This window comes from Tinamus guttatus, unplaced genomic scaffold (genome assembly GCF_059628265.1).
Source record: "Tinamus guttatus ecotype Peru unplaced genomic scaffold, ASM5962826v1 Tinamus_guttatus_pri_ptg000035l, whole genome shotgun sequence".
NCBI lineage: Eukaryota > Metazoa > Chordata > Aves > Tinamiformes > Tinamidae > Tinamus > Tinamus guttatus.
This window is the reverse complement of record NW_028288569.1, coordinates 7535435-7559716: the sequence shown is the minus strand read 5'-3', so window position 1 is coordinate 7559716 and position 24282 is coordinate 7535435. Positions and strand designations below refer to the sequence as shown.

General features: G+C 38.3%; 2 protein-coding genes across 2 annotated transcripts in view; one reads left to right on the top strand and one right to left on the bottom strand.

The window, feature by feature from the left end:
* CMSS1 (cms1 ribosomal small subunit homolog) overlaps positions 1–24282 on the bottom strand; it is a 219688-nt gene that overhangs the window by 139507 nt on the left and 55899 nt on the right. The gene's annotated exons all lie outside the window — the stretch shown is intronic.
* The window catches only part of FILIP1L (filamin A interacting protein 1 like), a 182886-nt gene that overhangs the window by 108916 nt on the left and 49688 nt on the right, over positions 1–24282 (top strand). Inside the window, exon 6 of the mRNA XM_088533670.1 lies at positions 4539–4717. Coding sequence (XP_088389796.1) covers positions 4539–4717 — 179 coding nt within the window. The remainder of the gene's footprint in view (positions 1–4538; positions 4718–24282) is intronic.

Sequence of the window (24282 nt, the reverse complement as noted above, 5' to 3'; positions counted from 1 at the left end):
GTCTTTCCTCATGTTTCAAATCATCCTGGACTTCAAAAGCCACTTCCAAACTGTAGCTCTCCATAGCCCTCAAACATACAGTCAAAGATTAAAAAAAAAATATATATATATATATATGTCTTTGTTGTTTGAAATTGGATGAACAATGACAGCCACCACTTTGAGATGTCTTCCAAATGCACTAAAACTACAAGAGAGTCTATATTCTGCTGATGCAAGACAAGGAGAATCGAAAACATAATCCATTTTAAAAATACCAGTGCCAATCAACTAGGGAAAATATGTGTTCTGCTCATCTGTTTAACACCGTATATGCAACAAAACCCTCACAATATCTTATGATTTTGGTCAGAATTATTCAGTGAAGAAGGTATAAGACAAGCATGAGCTACAGATGCAGGAATATACTGAAACAACGTTGACAACATACTAGTCCAGAAAAGCAGACCAATATACCTACATGGAAATTCGGCTCAGCTGGGATAGAAGGAGAATCAGTTTGCTGCCTTGTCTTACTCAGAAAAACTCAAGTCTCCAGTAATCCCAAACTCAGCATTATACATTTATATATACACACAATGACCATGATGATATTATTAACAGGAGTAATATTTCAATAAACTTTAGAAGCACATAAAGAAATGTAAATAATTGGATTTTACTCTGGCATGGCGCCAAGCACAAAGCAGTCTTGAAAGAAAGTTTAGCTCCAGCATTGCGGACACAAGACACACCATTCTATTTTGACTTGAGGCACAAGTTGGCAGCAAAGCATTTTTAAATGATTAGATTCCCATGAATTTTTAGCTTGCTCAACCATTCACAGTTACATAAAACCATGTCTCTTATTTTCCATTGCATTGTACAGTATGTTCAAGAATTAATTTGAGCAAAACCCCCATATGGTTAGTAAGAACAGAACAACAAATCACTTAAGATTTTATCACCATTTTTTTGTCCACAGAAGTCATTTATATGCCTGCTTATTAGTCCTCCTTGTGGTTCTTAGCAAAGCATTGTATATGCAGAGTAAACACATGTGTATGTATCTTTTTGTGTGCGGTGCTAGCATTTGCACAGAGCAATTTGAGGGACAAGGAAGTGTTGTAGGATACTCCTATGAAGAGGATTCCACTAGCAAAGGTTCACCCAACTTAGCTGCTTCTCCGGGACCAGCTCAGCTTCTCTTCCCTGCCCTCTGAGTGAATCCCACAAGTTCTCACTTCTCCCAAGCTGCAACACCCACACACCAACTGCGCCTGCTTGCAGCAGAGTTGGCAGGACAGCTTCTGAAAACAGGGCCCTAAGGAACACACTTTAAAGAAAACTAAGATGCATTTTTAATCTGAGCAACAGCAGCAAACTGCGACACCAAAAGCAGTTTTAAGGCAGCAGTGTATTTCCTTGTCTCACTTATCTTTTTGCATATGCAACCCTCCTCAGGACTCTGGTGACCAGACCTGAGGCTGCTCTTCACCAGCACTCACCTCATCAGCGACTGTTCTTTCACCCACTTCACCCATACCTCGGTTCCACCTCCCTTCCTTGAATACATACACCTCACCCATCCCAAACCCCAATTTCTCATCCAGACTGCTAATCTGAACCCTGATAAAGGCACAAGGGTAAAGTGAAAGACACTGGCCTTACTCATTGAACACTGGGACAAAGAGGAGCTGCACCACTCTCTCCATGCAAGTGACTACTGTCTGAATTAACTTCCTGGAGTTCAGTAGATGTTCTGGAGCAAACAAGACATGCTGAATCCATCAAACACTGCTGGTAGCTCCTTCACTTCCAACGGTTCACGAACAGGAGTATCTTCTGTTTGATTAATCTTTCTGTTTGACCAACCCTTATCTCTGTAAGACATTTATACATTGGGAAACAGAAGTCATTTGATTTATGATCAACTTTTAGTCAGAAAATTCATTCTGCTTTCCTTTGACAGCACCTTCCACTTCCACTCAGATTTTATACATACACTTTTGAAGCAGCAGTCCAGCCCATATGAATGGATTATTTCACAGCTCTGTCTGTCCACACAGACTGACAAGAACGCACACAATTTCACACCTTTGCCTTTTTTCCCCCCACCTGACTTCACACTAATGGCCAAGACCAATGAATGTTATCACGCAAGCCGGATGCCCAGTGCACTTTTTGTTGAAGCAAAAGTCCTGACAGCACCAGGTCTTCACCCACGTGCAAGCACAGCCTTTGGGAACTTCAGCCTGACCAATGTAAGGTGATGCTGCTTCGTGCATCTGTGTAATAGCTGCTCTGAAAGATGGTGAAATCTTGAGGGGGAAAAAAAAAAAACACCACACATTTTGATCATACTGAAATTTCTCTTTCTATCAAGCTACTAGCTAAGCAAAATATTCCAAAATTTGAAATTCCTGCTTTTGAGAGAAGGGATAGAGCATAGAATTTAAAAATGGCCAGTTTTACTCAACAGGACAAGATATTTTTCCTAATCTTCCAATCCAGCTCAGTTTTCCACCCTATGAAAGACACAGAAAGCATAGCTAAGAGGTACTATATAAGATGGCACTGGTTTACTGAAAAAGCCTGTATATATAAGAACTGTTTTCCCCAAAAAGATCCTCTTGAATACGCCAGAAAACATTGACTTTGCTAGTGCAAAACTGCACAAATCCTGAGTGAACAGAATGAAGGAAAATGGTTATAGGTTTCTTTATATATTTAGATCACAGATATAATGAGCTCATGCATGTTGCAAGAAAAAAGTCTCTCTGTGACACCACAAGGAGAAAGGGCCATTTTCAAAACAACCTCTCTTATCTGTTGGACCACTTTGAATCCCAAGTACCTTGAAACTTTTACCAACCACTCCAACTTCCCCACTCACATCAGCATCATCGATATAAGTTAATGATGCTTCAAGAAAAAGAGAAGAGTGTACAAACCTTAACAAGAACTCAAGGTAAGCAGGAGATGTAACAAAGCTGAGTATATTCTCACTCATTCAAGAAACTCAATGTTTAGACAACCCCAAAATTTTGTCATTGTTTCTATCAGCCAAATTGCAAATGAATGCGTCAAGGAGGCAATTAATCATGCCCCTGGGATTGAGCTGTCTGCAATGAGCAGTGGCCCTAGGAGTCCAAAGCCCCAATGTTTCCTGGAGCATTTGAATTCCTTATAGGGGAAACTGAGAGCAGGAACTAGCCTTGCTTTTCCCACACTGCCCATTTGTAAAAATCTTTCCAATTAATAGAGTGAAATACTGCAACACCCCTTGAGCTACTAGAATACACTGTAGCTAAAATGATGTGCTGCGCTTTGCACCGAAAACTTCCCTTTCCCAAAAAAAGACACAAGGCTTCCCGTATTGATCACTAGGAAGGCATTCTCCTCAGAGGAAGAGCAAGGAACAGCAGAACACAGATTCTCACAAATGCAGATTCCTCCCAGGTCTCTAGATGGCTTCTGGCAACTCCTTCTCCAGCTTCAGCTAGATCAAAAACATATATGGAGGAAAACCTGCTCCTGGGTTCACACACACATGCTTGCATAACTTCATCAGGTATCGAAATGAAAAGAATATCAGAATCATCAGAGCGATGGTTTTCAGCTTGTAGAAAAACATTTGTTCTACAGAGTATTAACTCTAGCAAACAGCTACACCAATACTTTTATGGTTTAGAAATCTTTAAAAAGATTACCTTTTTTAAAAAAAATACAATATAGAATAATACTTGGAAGCTCAATAGAAATCATTTTGGAAGGGATTTGACATTCAAGATATGCTATAAAGGCACCATCTGCCAATCAGATATATTTTCAACATGGGAAATTTCCGGACAAAAATTTGAAGAGTCATCTACTTACTCCATCCTGTAGCCCCCAAATGATTAGTCCCTTCTTGGTGCTTGCATTTTTAAAAGTATATGCATTTCTTTGAAACTGCCCTACTGTTTAATAAAAATACTGCCAACCATTTCAAAGTAGCAGGATGACTGCTTAGTACTTATTGGTTCCAGAAACATGGAGTCATGCACAAAGCAAGCACAGCAGACAGGATTGTTTTGCACCTCTGGTTCTATTGCCCATTTGCTGTGAAACCCTACAAAGAGAAGTCAATGCTCTTATTTTCTATGGAGCTACAAATAAGAGAGCTATTAGTGTTCAAGTAAAAGTCAACTTTAATGAGTAGAGGCTTCTTTTGCCAAGACATCTGTTTCTCTACCACAGTGATCAATCAGAAAAGTCCAGCTCTGGGAGCAGTAACTGCTAATTAAGAGCTGCTAAAGATCAGTCATGGCAGGAGCAGAATGAGAAGGTGACTTAGGGTCTTCGAAAACACTACTTGAATTTACTTTCTTAAATTCTTATGAATAGGTTGTCAGTATTAAACAACCCTTCCTAAGCGGATAGAAGATGATCTAGCCAATTGGCTATTAAATGTATTTTATGTAATTAAGCTTCCCTTTATACATTTTCCTAGTGAAAACCTGAACAAGTATGAATTTCAAAGGACTTCAGGGTTTTCTGCCTTTTTTTTTTTGTAGCTTGATAAAGTTGTAGAGAAACAGAAAGAAACCCACAGACGAATGCTCGAGCAACTTCTAATGGTAGAAAAATCACACAGACAGACTCTGTATGAGCTGGAGGAAGAGAAGAGGAAGCACGCTGAATACATGGAGAAAAGTGATGAGTTTACAAGCTTACTGGAACAAGAATGCGAAAGGTAAGGTTACCTCTTACATCCTACTAAGAATTTAACCTCTACCTGATATTTCAAGAGTTCAGCTATAAAAACATGACTAGTTACTCCTAATGAACACTACTGTCTATGTTTCCCTTAGCATGTGGGGTTAGCAGGTTGGCAAATTCTTCAAGGCTGTTACAGAACAACAGGTATGTTGTACTGTTGGGTGTACAGGGAGATGCACAGATGTATTAGAAGTGACAGCTACTATCGAGCGGCTGCACCCAGCAATATTGTTATTTCTTTTTTAAACAAGATCAGTGTTCGCTAAGTTACCTAATATGGAATCAGGCATGCAGCCTAGAACAGCTAAAAAAGCAAAGAAATGACAAAAAGAAGAGATTTGGACAGATCACAGAAATACAGAGAGAAAACAAAGGCAGAGGAAGGGATTACAAGGAATTTAATGTAATTTAGTGTCTTTAGAAAAGCAATTTTAAACTGTGACTTTTCTAAATCTGAAGTAAATCTAAACACATCCCTAGGGAAGAAAAAAAAAAATAAAAAGGAAAAGAGAATTGAAGAACACTTCCTATTCCTTGGATAGCTATGCTAGAAGATAAGAGAATATTCTTTGTATTTCCCTTTGCTTAGGAACAGTTTCCAGATGGAAGTGTTTGGGTGTGAGAATGTCAAGCCTATGCTAAACTCACATTACGCATAGATAATTCTTCCTCTGCTTCTCCTGTGTAACATCATGTTCCATGCGCTTTGGCAGCAATCACTACTTTCCCACTACACCTCTCTGCTTCAGGTCTACGTGAGATAGCACACATGTTCTCCGCCAAGCACACTGCTGTGTGTATGCACTGCTATTAAATGAAGGGGGAAAAAAACCTCTCCTATATAAACACACACACACGTAGGCAAGCATAAGTAAAGAGGAAAAACAGTCAGAGACCCCCCATAAGGCACAGAATCAACTTTTTCCTCTAAAAGCCATTTTTGTGAGACATCATCTCCAGGGAAGAAAAGAAAAAAAAAAAAAGGGAGATGAATGAAAGTTTTCATCTATGCTCTATTTTTTTCTGAAAAATCTGCGAGACGCTCATCACTTGGAAACGGAGCTAAACAACTACAGTTGCTAGATGTGGCAAAATGTTACATCAGACACACGTGCTCACACAGCGTGAAAAGCTGCACAGGAGGAAAGACATCATGATCTGCGTATTTTACTTCTCTTGTGAAAACAGGATAAATATCTGATTAAAAATCTCCTCCCTGCCCCTCCTCCATATTCCCCAAGAAGACTATAAAGCATTTACCACTATTATCTGCAACATTTAGTATATCTGTCTGGAAATTAGGAGGAAAAAAATTACTGAGGTGCCTAATGAGACCTCAGAGGATGTAATAATAGGTCTCAGATTAAGTCTCAATTTTTGTGTTTTCTTTGGAGGACTCATTTTATGTGGAAAACCCTAAAGGGGTGTGATGTCACATATTGAGCTGATTCCAAAATGTTTGCCAAGTAATGTCACCATCAAAATCTCCACACAATTGCCTGCCATAGCAATAAATAAAAAAAATAAATAATAAGACATCATACATGCGTGCGCACACACACACAGAGCAAGGACAGCAAGTTAAGGCACAGCTCCTTCTACGCTAACCTGTATGACTTGACATTCAAAACACACATCCATGCTCAAAGTGACTCTTCCATCCATTTCTAACTCCCTCCCTAGGCTAGCTGTAAACCTTCTGAGGATATGAATTTTGCATGTGGCTTGTGAGCAAATGGAGCTCCTTGAGAAGTTTTACACATGAAGCAACGACAATTATTTTTTGCTACTTTTCCCTTCAAATACATTAAAAAAAGTAAAAGAAAAAAATGCACAAAACACTAATTATTGGTCAATGAAGTTTCACTTTTCCTTCCAGTAAGTAGGAAGCAGTATTCTCTTGCAAATGTGAACAGGTATATAACAGTCCCGACTATTTTAGTTTCAAAGCAAAATCCTGACTGTCCTTTCAATTAGTAAAAATACTGTTTTGTTTTATGAGCCAGCAAGGCTACAGAATATGCTAAAGATATCCTTGAAGATTAGAGAACGTATTCAATCCAAACACAGTACATGAATAATACGTAACTATGTGATCAAAACAAAAACAATTTAGATGTCATGGGACAGCAACTAGTCACGCTGAAGCGCTGAGAACGACTGCTGATAGTAAGAATAAAGAAACCATTAGTCAGCTCCAGCTCTTGCATATGACCATGATTTTGTGTTTGAATAAGGAGGGCAGCAACTCTTACGACCCTCAAGTTTCTATCAAAGACAAGCACTTCCTCTTATGTATACACTCAGGAAGAACAAAACTTAAGAGTTCTTAAGTTAAAATGTTAGAGATGAACTATTTTTCCAGGTGATCATATGTTTTACAAAAGCTATGTGAACCTCCATCTCTACTTTCTTTCTACTGTACTTCTACCGCATTATTTCCTACATACCTGACCTCTATTATTAAGACAGCTAAAAACTATGTTCGCATTATACAAAAAATTAAGTTGACAGTGACTCAGTAAAACACTTCACTATCCAGTGATGCCCTCTGACTTCAAGGCAACAAGACTAAGTTTAGCCAAGTCAAACTGTACACTGTCATATTTGGGAGTAAAGACTTGCAAGATGACTAGTGACAGTTTTCTAGGCATGGAAACTCATTTAGTTCCTAAGGTTAAACCTTTAGGCTTTTTTTTTTTTTTAAGTTGTCAGCCAAAACAACTATAGCAAGGCCATAGAGGGGTAAAGATGGACAAAAGCGGTCTTCCAAATTGAAAAAAGCATCTCCCTCCGTAGAGTCTTCTCAGTATTACACACATGGAATTGATTGTTACTAGTTTGGCAAAGGAGAAATGTTATCTTTACCTATTTAAATAGGTATTTATAGGTAAAGAATGATAAATCCATGCCACTATCACAATATTTTTTTTTCCATCTTAAGTCAGACATGCTGAAAAACCCCTATTAACTAAAAAAAAATGGCTTTGTGGGGGAAACAGAGGCTAATAAGCAATGACTGGACTTCTCTACAATTTAACTTTAATGTAATAGATATGCATGCAGAGCAGACAGGGGCACAAAGACAAAGTGCATGGGCAGAGTAACATACAACAGTTAATCTACCAGATTTAAAAGTGAAGATTTTATTGTATGGCTGGAGCCTAAAGAGAAAACAGTATCCAAAATTAGCACTACTGGTTCTCATGTGAACATAATCCCAAGAAAGTCAGATAGAGACACCCCTATTAAAAAAAAAAAAAAAAAAAAAAAAAAGGTGCACCTGAAGAATCATGGCATAAAAGTCAGTTTGCAGGGAAACTTATTTTTCGTAGACACGAAGAGAAGGATAGGATTCACAGCACCTACTCTTTTGTAGGTGCTCTTTTTGTCTTACAGACCTACACAGCTGAGACTTGTTTCCATGAAGTCTCTTCTTCCCAATCTTTCCCTCTGCCCTCGCCATCCTTTTCCTTCCTGTCTCTTCTGTTTCTCCTTTCCCTTCTTCCTCACTTTTGCCATTTTTCTCAACATCTCTTGCAGCTCAGTGCTAGCAACATTGAAAGAACAGTTGAGTTTACAAGCCAGAATCAACTTCAGGACTAAAGATCCTGTAATCAATTAATGCAATCCAATGCTCAAGGATGGTATCAGAAAAGAGAAAACAGGCCAGAAAGTAGATGGGTATTCCATGCCCTCTATTAAAGGGGCATCATACTCGCTTCTCTTCACATGACTCTCATTTTTGCCCAATTATTCCCTTGCCTATTTTCTATTATTCTTTATTCTCTATTATTCCCTTGCCTATTATAACTTATGCCTCTTTTCGTTGCAATTTTCAGAAAGACACGGTTAAGAAAAGCAGACCTGAAAACACACAGCACTTTTAAATGCTCAGAGTGAAAGGCAGATTCCACTGTATCTTCCCTGAGGATATAACTACTTGACTAAATATAGTTATTCACATTCCATATTTTATAGCATAATTAAATAATATAAGCTGTTATTTTAGGAAACATTTTATAAAGATAAAATAGGAAACTGCAAGGTTTTCCAGGCAGGTACAACCTTAGTTTGAAAGCACATGGCATATGCATGCAAGTGTTTATGTACTTTCATATCACTCCTCAAGACAAAACAAAACAAAACAAAAAACACCCACACTCATGCACGTAGGACTGTAACAGTAAAACAATGAGCAACTCACACAGTTACAACTCACAAAGATCATATACGGAATGCAACCAAAAGAGGAAAAAAACCCACAGAATTGTTTATGCACAATGTAATCCTAACACTCACTAAAATGAAACCTTCTATTTATGCGCAAACATAAGGGGGGGAAAAGAAAACGGGGGAAATAGCATTAACCAACTGTATTTTACTATATCTGACATTTCTTCTTCAACCATCTAGTAAAGGGTCTTTTCAGTGTTCTAATAAAAGTTACTGCTATACTTACCTGAGGAGTCAGCACTCACCAAATATAACGAATAGCATTCGACCTTCAAAAGCCTCAAAGCTTTAGACGTTCTCATCTTACAAAACACCAAAAAACACCACGCTTGTCACTCCAGCTGTTGCCTCCCTTTGCAAAGGTCTGTCCATCAACATGATATCAAATATTAAAACAGGTAGATGGGACCTCTAGAGGTCTCTAGGCCAACCTGCTGAAAGCAGGGGGATCTTCCAAGTTAGATTAGGTTGCCTCATCCAGTTGAGTTTCAAAGATCTCAGGGATCTCTGCAAGCTGTCTGGGCATCTCTTGCAACCTCTACAGCCCTTGCCTGGACATCCTTTCCCTTCACCTTCAGCACAGCCATCACTCCAGGCTGGCTCCTGCCCTGTGTTTAGCGAAGCTGCTTATGTTAAAGACTTGGCAACCACTTCTTGGGCAGACCTCTGAACTGAATACCTAATCCCTCTTCAACATCTCATTTCATTCACCTGCCCCCGACATACATGAAAGTTCACAGTTCCAGAAAGTTGCTGTGACTCCCCTTGGACTTTTGTTACTTCTCTCAGTGCTTCTGCAGTGTACCTCGTGTTGGAAACCCCTCATTGTTCACCTCTACTTTACACTTGGGGCCCCATGGATCTTTGTCTAGAGTTTTTTTCTTTCTGCCTGCACTTTCCATGCTTTTACCTCATAATCTCAAACACAGCCATCAACTCTGTGCTTGTGATTCTCAGACCAGAAAGACCAGAACAAAAAAGTCTCAACTTTGGGAATGATTTTCTATCACCCCTAGTTTCACAGAACCAGAGAGGAACTTGATCTTTCATCCACCTGCCCTTATTTCAGGCTCATATCCATTCATTAAATGTCATGGACTAAAGCTCCCCCAACACACTAAAAATATGCCCAAATTAAACTATATTATGCTCTAAGTATGTGGTACTGAGTATGCAAGAAATGTGATTTCATAAAACCATGCACTCTGGGACAAGATTTTTTTTTTTTTTAAGTGTCTGACAAAAAGTAATTACCACATATAGTAGGTCATGTGAGCAGCGATTGAAAACTGATATAGCAGGTCAACAGGAGAAGGAACCATCTTAATTAAAATTCAAGTATGCTAATACGTTAGCAGTGTAACATTATTGTACTTTAAATCTGACACATTCACACACTGGAATAACAATACCTTGCATGTCCAGCACTGGAAAATTCAATATTCTCTAACAGTGGGTATAATTAATATTTGCTGTTTTTTAATGGAGCCAATTAAGTACTATAAGAAGCAGGATCTTATCTCTATAGAAAGCTACAGTAAAAATAAACACAGTTGACTTATACATTCTACATATGTTAGCAGCAGTTTTTAATTTCATGCACATTAAACTATTGTTGTAGATTGCATTGTACTCAAATGCAATCATTTCCTTTTAGCTTTCTGGCAATGAGTTATATATATTACATATGCCTGAGACTATGTCTTGCAAGTTGCGAAATGGATGCCAGATCTCTGTACCTTTGACCTTTTTCATGGGTATCGAGTGTTCTGTAGGTGAAGTAGAGACCCACCGCAAACAAAACATTAGCGTTCTTATTCTGTATTACACCCCAATGGGACAGTACCACTAACACCTCCACTGAGCCAGAGAGACAAACTCAAGGAAGTGATGTACACAGATTAATTACCTCATGCTAGTACGTGAAAAAAAAAATACGTACCATTATACTGCATAACTTTCAACAGATGTTGTGAAATCAAACTTGTCAAAACTCACATGATTCAGAGATTTCCACAGCACCTTCTATGCATGATGCAGAGTTAAAATACTTACGTGCATACACACACACACACACACAATGAAAAAAGAGACGAGGGGAAGGCAGGTTTAAGTGAGATTTAAAAGCCCAAACTGTTAAGTAAGGTCAAATTAGGTTTATTCAAAACAAAGATTAAGAATAAACAAAACCAGGAAGAGGGCATTCAGTTCAGTGTTAATACAATTACAAAACATTCTCTATATCTGTGGTGCAATTTCAAATTAATCCACCTACTCTAAATTAGCAAGCAGATGCAAGATCTAGGTAATAGTTGTTTCTCATGCAACTCCTCTGGCACTGGAAGAATCAGAGGGAGGGCCGAGACTCCTTTAATTTCTTTAAATTCTGAGCACACAAAATGTCCCAATCGCTGCTTTGGGCACCTTGTCACAGTTAAAAATCACCACTATCATTGTGTAATTGGCAGGGGGGGAACACCACCAATGATGAAACTCCTTAGCCAAGCCAAGCAACAAGGCAAACAAATGTCTTCTACACTCTCCACACTCTCTTCCCCTATCAGTGGGAAAGCCCATGATGATCATTGCCTCCTAACCCACTACAGACCTGCAAGAAAGAATATCCTGAAATGGATGTTCATGGAAAGCCATCCTGCTGGTAGCTCTAGTCAGCACTTTTAACCACAGTGTCACAGCTAAAGGGAATGATCATCTTTCTAAGCTGGCAAATCCCAAAATATTTATGGCTCTGTAAATCAACACCAACTCCTTATATTCTGCCTGGAACCTACCCAATGACCAGTAAGGACGATGAAGCACTGGCAAAATATGCTCCTGGTGAGCCACTAGCCCCAGTGATCAGGCACTCTCGATTCACCCAATTCACATTTCCAAATAAGACTCAGTGCACAGCTCCCCATGCAGCACATCCTAACTTTCTTCTTCATATATGCAACACCAGAAGCAGACAACTGCAGCAAGACCTGTGCCCAAAAAAAGACACAGGACACTTCTGAGTCACTGCTGGCTGGGGCAGGGCGAGCAGCAGAAGCTACCATAGGATTTTGCAAGCAGAGTGCTAAAAGAAAGCACATAAAACACCAGACAAAATTCTACAAATCGATCCCTGATATCAAAGTTGGACATTACCCTCTTTTCTCATAGGAACAGCCCTTTCTGGAAAAAGTCATGCCCCTGTTTGTGTGTGGAAGAGAAAGAATCACAATGAAGTTAAAATCTTTCTTGTGGCAGAAAAATTTAAGTCACTCATATGTGCTATAATTAGTTTCACATCTTATAAAGCAGGGAAAAAATGACCCTGAGAACAGAAACTGAAGGTCACATCACTTATCAAGACCAGCAGTCTAAATTCATGATTAAGTTTCCCATGACATACTATGAACTTCAACATCGTATATACATTATAGGAAAGAAACATGGGAGACTGAAGCAGTTTAAGGATAACGTCACAGCCTTAGTCTCTATGCTTACGAAAGTAATTTTGAGCAGTGAGAATAAACAGGAAAACCAGTAGCACTAAATCTGCTGAGAACAGAGATTACTGGAGAGACTTTTAAAAATAAACATCGATATCTCCTTACATGAAAATTAGCTTTTCATGTCAGTGCATAATTTTTTGTTCCTTGACCTTGAAAGGCGCACTGTATAACGTCCCAGGAAAATAACACACACTTAGGTAGGAGGTAGTGTACTTAAGGATCTGAAAACCAAGCAGTGACAACACTGAAAAAGTACGTTCAATTTTTGAACCCTTCTGCTTAAGAAAGTTGGAGAAATCCATACAATAGGTATAGCTATAGAAACTAAGAGGTCAGGATGGACAAGTGAGCTTTGTTTTTAATATTCCTGTATTACGAGATTGTGGTGGATGGCATAGAGTAGGAAAAGGAGTAATGGGATATAAATACAAGAAAAGCCATTAGATCACCCTGACAACAGAGGGTTGTTCTCCAAACATACTGTCCACAGCTTTGCTTCTCATGTCAAATGTACGAAACACTGAAAGGTCTCAAGTCCTGTAGAACTGCTCTATAAAAGATGCATCTATAAAAATATGCATTGTTTTCGAAGCAGTCAAAACATTACAACTCATTCAAATTATTCTCTTTAGCAATTTAAGGCAGCCACATCTCCTAGAATTGCTACAGTCTTCAAAGATTTCTGGATACTGAGCTAAGTAAGACTCAATAAGAACCCCAAGCTACACATTTTGGCCATAGGCACAAACTTACCTGACATCTCCAGCACATAAAACCCCAAGATGAGCTCTCAAGTGGGTTGCAGCAAGGTCTGCTACTTCAGTCCAAGTGGAGAACTGCCCACTACACACAAGTGGCAGCTTGGGAACTGTGCAATCTTTGGATTAAAAACTGATAGAGTGGCCCATGTGTGGCATGACTAGCAGGAACTTGAAATATGGAGGTGGTAGAGAAACTTCACCAATGTCTTCATCGTCTTACAGACTGGCTAGCGCTGGCGTACGCTAGTGCTAAAAGCTGGAACTCGCGCAAACATACATCTCACAACAGAAGGCTTCAGTGCTCAACCTGTGCTTACCAGTGCTCTCTGAACAGACCTTTATCGTCCACAATTCTCATTTTCAAGCAGAAAAAATGAAAAGTTGTGACAGGGTCATTGTGATAAAGCTAATAAAAGGAGGGAGGGGAAGCATTTCACCATAAAGGTGGCTTCTTTTCCCCTTCCCCCATCTCCCGCCACTAGGAAGCTAAAAATACTACAGATGGTCACACTGAAAACATCTGGACAGATAACTGTCTTATATTTGCCAAATTCGGCCTAGCATGGGTTCCCTTCTCCCAGACTCTACTTTTGCCAAGACTGTAGAAGAAATCCACTGAAACACGGTGGTCTTCAAACAAGCATACGAGATAAACTACATATGCCTTGCACATGGTTTGCTCTCAATCTCTGCCTGTGAGTCTCCTAACAACATCAGCTGAGACAGAAGATCACTAAAACGTCTCTTTGGAACAATGTCTTATTTACTTACTTGCCAATACCTTTTGAGTTACACATTTGGAATGAAATCCTGAGAACTGACTGAAAACCTAACAACTTGTCCAAAGCTCTTTTCTTTTAAAGCCATTCAGGGCCTTGCTTCTTAAACACTACTGCAAGTTTCCTTTGCCACAGTGTTGTGATTTAGAGGAATCTTTAATTCCCTGGGAAAACAAGGAAAGATGATCAGATCTTGTCCTGGGAGGTGTTGAATATTCTCAAATTCTACCCAGAATTATGCCCGAGGAGGTCAGCTCCTCTCAGAACCAAACCTTCACTCCAGCCAAAACCACAAGTTTGTTTTGCATCAGAAGAGCACTATGCAGAATGCCAGATTCTGGTTCCTGGACAATATTATGAAAACGAAAAGCTTTTACTATCAAAAAAAGCTTTTACTTTCAATCCATCCAACCTTTGAGTAAATGTAGCTGAGTGCAAATATTTTTGCATGACCGGCAGGACAGTTCATTTGGATATTCTTATTACCTTTTCCACATTGTACCTGTGTTTATCAACTCCCAGGTTCTTTTCTTCTGAAGTCAGGTATAAGCAACTCGGAGTAAGGCCAACGGAAGTCACAGAGACAAGACATCTGCCCTACAGACATTACCAGGGTCTGGTGACAAGAGACAGTCCATTTCAGTCAAGTATTAGTTTCCCCCCAACACTCCTTATGCACTATACTAACCTCCCCCTTCCTTAGAGTTTGGCAAAAGAAAAAATGGACAATCCTGTGGGAAAGGAAACAATGTCTCCCCAGAATGGTGACCTTACACCCTCCTATATCTTCAACTTGATTCACGTGCTAAGAATTTTAGGATTTTCTCAGATCAGAAAAATTTTAGCACTGTATACCATATTCTGACGTATAAATTTACGACTACTAAACTGATTTTTAGGGATGTTCAGATCCCACAGTTTCTCTTCAAGTCACTGGGAAATTGGGGCACCATTTATGTAAGTGTTTAGACAAAATTTCACGTTTCTGACTTGAAAGTTTTATTTTACATCCAACTGAAAGACTGAGAAGCAAAAGATACTCCCTGAAATCCTAAAATTTCTATTTTTTCTCAATACTCTTGCCAACTAAGTACTGGATGTCTTTGCATTCCGTCAGACCAGAAAATGAGTCAGTCTGTCCTGAACTGGCCTTCTAAAAGGAAATTGAGAAGTTTGATGACATATTTGGATAAACACACTCACTGGATAAAGTTACTTAATTTTTTTTATATCTCTTCAAGTTTGCTATAAACCTTCAAAATCCTTATAGACTAGATTTAAGTGCAGCCAATAAAAACTACATATTATAAATACTTAATGAAAACCACTATATTAAAACTCAAAGGACCTTGTAAACATGCTTGTCAAAGCCTCACCATTGCAATACAGTGCCACATCCATAAATTCTTGTTATTAATTGCTAGTCAGCCCCAACTTATATTGAAATATCAGCCCTATGTAGATCATACTTGGTTCAGAACCCATTTTTCTCATGGTCTCTGAGCACAATGTAACAGCCAATACTGTAGCTGTGACTGATGGAGTGATGGAAAAAAAAAAAAAAAAAAAAAAAAACAGAGCTTATATGGTTCAACTCTGATGAAAAGATACCAGAGACTATTATCATCTGTATGGCCAGTACCTGCCCTAGAAATAAGAGATGGTTAAAATCCCTTGTATAGTTGCAGTATAGAGTGACAAATACTGAACTGATCTAAATTCCTAAGAACTTGCTTTAGCAAAATGCAAGGACATTTAAAATGCCATGCTACTGGAAAGCAGGATTTCTTCCTATAGCAAACACCAAACACTACAGTTTATAACTTAACAGATAAACTTATTTGATTAAAAAAGTATATCTTACAGATTCAAGGTCCTGACTTCTATGGATTCTCAACCCCTTTAGTTTTGCATTTACTTCAAATGTAAGGAAAGGAAAATAATTTCAAGCAACAGATCTTCAACTAGCTCAATGCATAAAAGATACAACACTAAGAACTGTTTGCTGCGAAAACTCATAAGCATCAACTAATCCTACGATTAATCTGTTTAAATTTCTTGACTGTAACCAATATCAAAATTAAAACTTCATTGCTAGCATTTCATTAGCGTATGCAGTTTAACACGCAGAATGGTTGAGGTTGGAAGGGACCTCTAGAGATCATCTAGTCTGACCCCTCTGCTCAAGCAGGGTCACCTAGAGCACGTGGCACAGGGTCACATCCAGGAGGGTGTGGAAGATCTCCAGAGAAAAGGACTCCACAACCTCTCTGGGCAGCCTGAGTCTTAACCTGGCATACACAATCTTTCTCTTGGGGATTTTGATTCTGAAGGGCATACTTATGATACCTAGGAGGCACCTATAGCATTTTTTTTTTGTAAGAAAAATGAGAATGGCCCATCCACAAGAGAAACAACACAAAAGGTCTGTGAAAAGCACTTGGAGGCAAAACCAGCATTTTTGCCCCTTGCCTACAAGCTGGGCTCCATGGCTACTTCTCTGAAACCACAGTAGTACAAAGATGGAGGTTCAGGGATACAGACAGCAAAGCTTTTCACTTGAAAAAATGAGGCAGGAAGAAACAGCTTCGTTTTATTAGCGTAGGATACACAAGCTCCACCTAAAATAGAACAGAAATAGACTGCTGCTATCTGAAGTTTAAAAGGAAGTTCAGGAGTGTTTACACTTTTCAGAAAGCTGACAGGTGCAAAGGCAAACACAGGTCACGATGACGCATCCTTTAAGGATGCAATCAAAAAAAAATGCCACATTCTTGGGGGAAAAAAATAGAAAAGAGCTTAATGAAGTTCATACAGGAAAGAGCAAAGATCTATCTAAACAAAATAATATTTCAACCAAGCAGAGCTTGTTAAAAAAGAGCCAGGTTATAGATTATTTGCTGCTACATGAATAAAAAGTCTAAATACTTAAGATAAAAACTAGAAAGTCTATTTTCAAATGAGTACATAAACAGAACATGTTTTGCCATTACTGAAAGTCAGGGAAAGGCAATATTCATGAGATACAATTGTGTTATGATAAAATATTTAGATCAAAATGAGAGTGCTATTTATGCTGATGGAAGAGTCATAGAATTAAGAGAAAATAAAGGAGGACAGAGAAATGGAGGAGGCAAATAAGAAATGTACTTAATTCTGTAAAAGTGTAGCTAGACTCTCTATAGTTTGAATTTCATATATAAAGAGATGATCTTATAAGGGCAAGACTACTGATTCTCAATCCAAACTAATGGCACAGAATATATAGTGATAAGAAAGGTAGAAAGGGCATGAATAAAGGGAATCTTCACTTATTTTAACATAGAATTTTTTTTTTAATTTTTCCCCAACCTGCACCACTGGATTCCACTAGGAAGAAAGTGAAGGTTTCCACATCAGACTATCTTTATGGACAGCAAGAAGCTAATGCAATAATGGAAGTCTGAGATCAAATAGTTATTAAAAAAAAAAAAAAAGGCAACAGGTTCTAGGGCTATTTAAGAGTTCTAAAAGTTAAAACTTGCATGAAAAACTAGTAGCTCATGACTATCTTTTGCTTTAAATAATCTAAACAAGTAGGAAGCAGTAGTAGTTTTTAGCAAGAGAAATTAGAAAAAACAGGCAACTAGTAAGCTAAGATGATCTATCCCAACTGGTTGAGAGGAATGCAGCACCATGTGCCAAGGGCCCTCTCTCCTTCCTCATCAAGTCCTTAAACTAAATAACCTCTATCCTCCTTTTAATCTTGGAATCTGCCTTGCAGCAACTCTGATTGAGTTCAGAGTTAATTCACACCTTTACTGATTAGAGTTTGTTTTGCAAAACCTTCAATGTGCATGAAAACAAAACTGAAGAGATTGACTCGTTATTTCTACTTGTCTGAAATAGATGTTTACAAAAGACAATTTATAATCTAGTTTCTTATGGCTGTATGTCTAACCATCCCTCTGCCATTTTCCCATTCCTCAGCTGATTTCTGAAGGAATGTAAGAAAGAAACAAAGACTTCTAAATTAGGAAGCGCCTACAGAATTCTTGAAAACAGCTATCCTTCAACACCCAGTCTCACCCCACTGAAAGTAAACTGCAGAAATACTTCATTTTCATCATAACAGGTGGAAAATCTTGGTAGCTTACACATTATTAGGCATTAGGAAATCCAGTCTCACACACACACACACAAACAAAACAAAAAACCTGTAAATGAAGCTCTATTTCATATAAAACAATTCTCTTCCACAGCAAATAATGCTCTTTATATATATGTACACACACACACATATATATACATACATACAAAAAAACACCTTTACAGAACAGATGCCTATCTTCAACACAAACAACAAAAGTTAAGATCAGAATCTCAGCTTTGCAATAACAGAACCTGAAGAAGATTCAGAGGAACAGTGCTATCCCTTTTTTGAAAAAGTCAAAGGATGAGATGATAGGAATGCAAACATTGTCCCTGAACATGTCCCTGAAAATATCCATAATTAAATACTTAGCCAAATTTTGAAGAAATAAGCACTGGCATGTAGGGGTCATAGTTTCAAAAGAGCTCAAGCATTCAGCCTTTGCCCTCTTAGAGGAGCACAGTCAGACTCTTCAATGTGTTCAGGCATGCAGCAGTTCATAACAATAACAGAGAGAAGGACAAAGATGTGGGGCTCACTGAGGAGAAAAAAAAAAAAGAAAAGAAAAAAGAAAACCACCACAACCATCTCCAGTACAGCAGGGCTGACACACTTTCAGGATGGGAAGAAGGGGCTGTTTTGTTTGTTTTTAAAAGAGAAATACTAAAAATACCTTGAAATATGGCTTACCTGAAGAAATTGGAGAGAAAACTAAGAAGTCCTCTTCAGCTGGACTTCACCTCATATCCACCAAAAATGCAGTAAGACAAAAATGTAAGCATTATTTTAATGAATGCTCAAACTCTAGGATATTGAGACATCTTCAGAATTAAGGAGGTAGAGAGAAGTACTTGGATAGCAAATATAAGATGACACTGAAACCATGAATACAGGGAAAAAAAAAAAAGTAATACCATATCACTTCTAGCTTCCCGATCTCTACCCCAAGTCTTTAAGAGACACCATCTTATGTTATCTTGCTTATTCAGCTGCTATAATCGCAGCAGGAAAAGGAAAATCAGATGATTTCCTGTGCAACATTAAATAATTCATCATACTCCCTTGTTTAACACAAGTATCTCGCTTTCCAAAAGTGTGAAATCGAACGATGACACAGCATAAATGGTTGCTGAGGTCATAACCTATTTACTGTCATTGCACCCAACACAAACTCACAAGATAAGAGAGTACATAGACAACTATGCACTACAGTTCATAAAATATATACTAAACAAACATTCCCATGAAAATATTGCACAATTTTGCCCTCTTGTTTTTTTTTCCCCCTCACTTGTTTTTCTTAAAATCAAATTTTTTGTTTGATCCATCTTATCGCAAATACTTCAGTTGTTAGTATTAAGAATCAGCCTACCTCTCCTGCCTTTTTATTGTTGCCATCAGCTCTAGAAAGAGCACTTACTTTTCCAGTTAGTATGACGAAATGCATTTTTTTTGTTTGCAGCCAAAAAAAATAATCCTAACATTAACTCTCTCTTCAGGCAATATTTCCATTTTTCCAGTTTTATCTGAAGTATGAGACTGCATTATAATAGGTATATTACCCTCCTATGTTTTAGTAAGTTAAGCAACAGTTGGAGTCAAATTTTGCCCTACTATAATGCACATTCTTCTTCTCTGATTTCAGCTGTCAAGCTGGTCTTGTCTGGTCTCCAGAAGCCACTTCCCACCTCCCCAATTCTACCGTCTTAATCACAATCACTGTCAGCTCCAGCATGCATCATAAACTGGATTCTCTCTCTTCCATGGTAGCAGCCAGAGACTTGAGGTTCACAAATGCAGGTGGATTATCCTCAAATACAAGCAAGTTTGAAGGCCTCTGTGAGCATTTCTCTCTGATTCCCTTCTCAAACTTTCCCTGCCTATAAAGATTTCTACCTTTATGTTGTGAAAGGAATCTCAAGAGAACTCTGGAACAACTTAGGTGTACAGGGAAAATGGAGTAAAAAGGTAGAATGATGTTTAAAGCTGTAGAAAGCAGGAGAGGGGTTTTGTGAATAGCTATAACAACGAATCACAAAGAAAAAGAGGGAAGAAAAGGGGGGAAAAAGAAAGAAAAAGCAAAAGCGGCAACTTCAGGAAAAAACAACACTCTGCAAGTGACGTAGGTGAGCATTCCCACCCAGCACAAACTGACGACAAGCACTATCCCAGTAGACATGCCAGGGAGCTGCATGGTGACAGGACCTAACAGTCATGCTTGAGGGGACATTTGGTAGTTCTCCTTAGAGGCGTCCCAGGATCTGGTGCAAGTGAATGAGATTATCTAGGGAGAGTGCGAAGGGAGTGAGCAGGAGGCACAGTCAGAAGCCAGAGAAGTATCCTCGATTTACTCTGATGGCTCATTTGGCCTCCTTACCATTCTGTCTTTCTCAGGTTGCAAAACCAGACTTCAGAAAGGGTGTTTATTCCCTGTTAAGAACAGAGATGTGAAGGAATTAAATTCAGGAGACAAATCCTCCCCCAGCAACATCCCAGAAGTATCTGGAAATTACAGATTTTATAGAAGCTTGCGAACTTCCATTCTGTATTCTGCACTTTGGAACAAATGAAGCTTGGCCAGCACAAACGCAGTGTATGGAAGTTACATTAACCCTCATAAGGATCCACTTGGCAGTAGAAGATAAAATGATTAGGAAATTGGTGCTAACCCTGTATAATGGAAGAGCTGTCTTTTTTCTTTATTCCAGTTGGATATTCCTATTTATCAGCGTGCCATAGGGAGAGAAAAAAAAAAAACAGGCAAAGTTTGATTTTTAAGCATTTGTCTAAGTTTAGAGTTACAAAACATGTTTACATTAAAAACCTGAGCTACATTTGAATGTTTGATACCAAAATACTCTGAGCTGAGATACTAGCAGAATAAACTACTTATTATCACTGTCAGTATCAATTAGGGTCCTGTTAGCCACAGTCCTTCCCAACCAGAGGCCGGCCAAGAGCCAAGCAAAAGTGCGTAATTTAAAACACTCAATCAGTTACAGTCTGAAACATTTTATTTAGTGCTTAATAGGTTCTCCAGGGACAGGGAAATTCCTGAGGCACATTGTTTTGACACAAGCTAAACCAGACCTTTCTCATCACTATTTTTTTGGCAATCTGACATTAACACTTTAAATTAATATAGATCCCAATATATAAAAACCATGCATACATATGCCTATATTTCTGCATTTATGTACACTAAGATGCTGAGCCATTCTGATAATCTGATGTTTTTACATTTCATCTTTAAACTGCAATTTCCTTACTTAGTAAAACTTCTATACTTACAAATTTACATATTTTCTCTTCCATCTTGTTGTAGAAGTTTTCTTGCTTCCTGTATTAAGAGGGCACAATCAAGTGCATCATACGCAGTACATCATCAGTGTATAGTGACTGCTGTTTAGGAATTGCTCTTTAGTTTGTTTTGTATTATGAGGACAGAGAGAGTCCTTAGTAAAATAAAACCATGGTAACTCCAAGGGTGAAAGAAATAATCATTTTTTAATATGATTTAATTGCTAAACAGATGTTGATGCTCACTTTCACCAGACGTTTCTAGGCCCAAGAATCGATGAAACTGTGTTGTGCTAATTCACGTTTAGATGCAAAACTAAGGCAATGAAATTTTCAACAGCTATTACAATTTCTCGGGATTCAAAGGCAAGTGAAGAAGAAAGATTATTCTGAAATCAAATTTATCTACTACATCCTACATAGTACATAAGCTCCGATTCTAATACACACCATTATTTTTAAGCTTTATTCTGAACTTTTTTATGCTTTTTCCAAGATGGCAGTTTTTTAGAAGACAGCAATTAAAAAAGACTGCTCTCTGTGCCAGTAAAAAATGGACTGAAGAAGCAGTTTTGCTATGTCAAAACTTCACATATTCACATTTACATATCATCCTTTGCACTTGATATATTACTTGATTTTAAAGTGCTTACGCTACATGTCCACAGCTGCGTATGCCTCTTTCTTCCCTGTCATAATTACACAAGCTGAATATACAAGATAATCAGAAAAAATTATTGGAGATTTATCATTAGCTTAAGTTAAGAAACATTTGTGTCTCCTCCCTTTTCAAACTGCTAAAATTAAATGTGCTATCAATGGAGAAAAAATAAAAGGGAAAGTTAAACCATTTCATATAAATACTTTGAGATCTAGGCATATACATACACACACACACACATATAAGACTGTTCCTTGAATGCTATTTTCTTCTTGCTTCAATGCTGTTTTCTTTTTGGTGTGCCTTAAAAAATTCAAGACATCATACAAAATATAAAAAGGAGGCAATACAGATATTTATAAAAACATGGCCTATTGCATTGGTTGGGCCAGGTGACCAGCTGCTTGTAAGGCACAGTTTCTTACTGCAGAGCTATTCTCAATCTTGGAGATGTGGCCCTTGTTAGAGAGGAGCAGCTACATCGCACTTGTGTCACTCGGACAGGATCTGAGTAGTATTTGGTCGTCTGCACTTCCACCAGCACCTCAGCTCTTTCTTGACAGAGAGAATCCAACGGAGGACATGGCAGGCCTCGTGGCCTTAAACACACCATGCTGCCTTTCCTTTCAAATACATCTTCTGCAGAATAAGTAATTCCAATAAATTGCAGCAAGAGCGCTCAGTCTGTCCTGCAGCCAGCCTCTCCTGGCCAACAACAGAGAAGGCCCCACCTGCAGCACCCAACCACAACACTGAGGCTCTCTACAAGGGTGTACTTTATTTTGCCAGGCCATAGCCAACCTCTGGGTCCCACATTGGCTCCCCTGACTGAAAACAAATCTTGTATCACTAGAGCAGAATGAGGTTTTACCACTTAGTAATTTGTTAAATGGTTTTGTCTTTTTTTTTTTTTTCCTCCTCCTTTCCTTCTCCTCGGATCATACAAGATCAGATTAGGCTAGGCCTAATGCTTATCTGCTGCCTTCTGCGTGGCAGTGTTAACAAGCAAGGAACCTTGCATGTTGCCATTGGTAAGGTATCTTAAACAGGAGTAGTTACACAGGCACGTTGAATCAAATACAAGGCCATGTCCAACGACGTACATCAAATAAGAAAAAATACATCTTTCCACACAGCGATACAAGTTGCTTTTCTCTTAAAAAGTATATCCTTTTTCACTATTTCTTTAGTAAAATTATGAAAAGGACAGAAAATCTCTCCCTACAAGAAAATACAAGTAAAACATACTAGGAAAGATCTATTTATTCCTGACTACCAAGTGCCTACAAAACAACGTTGTGCTTGTTGGTGCACTAAACATACACAACTCTGCAAAAATAAAGTTAGGATGTTTTGGATTCCTGGGAGGGCAGAGGAGCAGAGAGGAAACAGTTTGTAATGTTTACTCCATGATAGAAGAAAAAAAATTTCAATCATAAATGTGAAATTCCTGACCTGCTGACCATAATCTCAGGTCAGTCCAAGTTTCAATTACTGTCATCTATTTACACTGTTGAAATATTTGTTATTCTCCTTGTAAGCTATTTTAGTACACTTTAATTTCACCACACTAATTAGCTAATATCCTAGGAGTTTATATCATTTAAAAAACATACAAACAGCTTGCTTAAAAGGAAATCGTATACAACAGCAGCAGAAGATATTCTAGGCTTTAAAAGCAAATATTTACATAATATTGCCCTAATCATGTTGAGTCCTTTTCTTATAGTATTCACAAACCTTAAATTATCATTTGTAATAAAACTCAAAAAGCATCAGATTCGTATTCTGTTTAGCTTATCTAGAGACTTCTTCAGAATACACAATTTTTAATCATCTCTAGGCAAAATTTCAACTCAGAAAAGAAATTACAACAAGAACGTGGGCAAGATGGGGGAGTAAACAGAAAAGATGATCCTTAAAACCCAAAGAGGAAACTCATCCCAGTAAAACAGGAAAGGATTAATCAAACCAACCTAGCACATATTAAACCCTGAAAAGCAACTCTGATGACCCTGAACAAGAGCAGGAGACAAATTCAAGAATGCTGAATTCAGAATAAGCCCCAATCTAAGGCTTAGGGAATCTCCAAGCTGGGAGAACATAGCTGCCTTCTCAGCATCAGGAAAGGCTGACCGAATCCAAATGTGGCTGTGATTTTTAGAGTCAG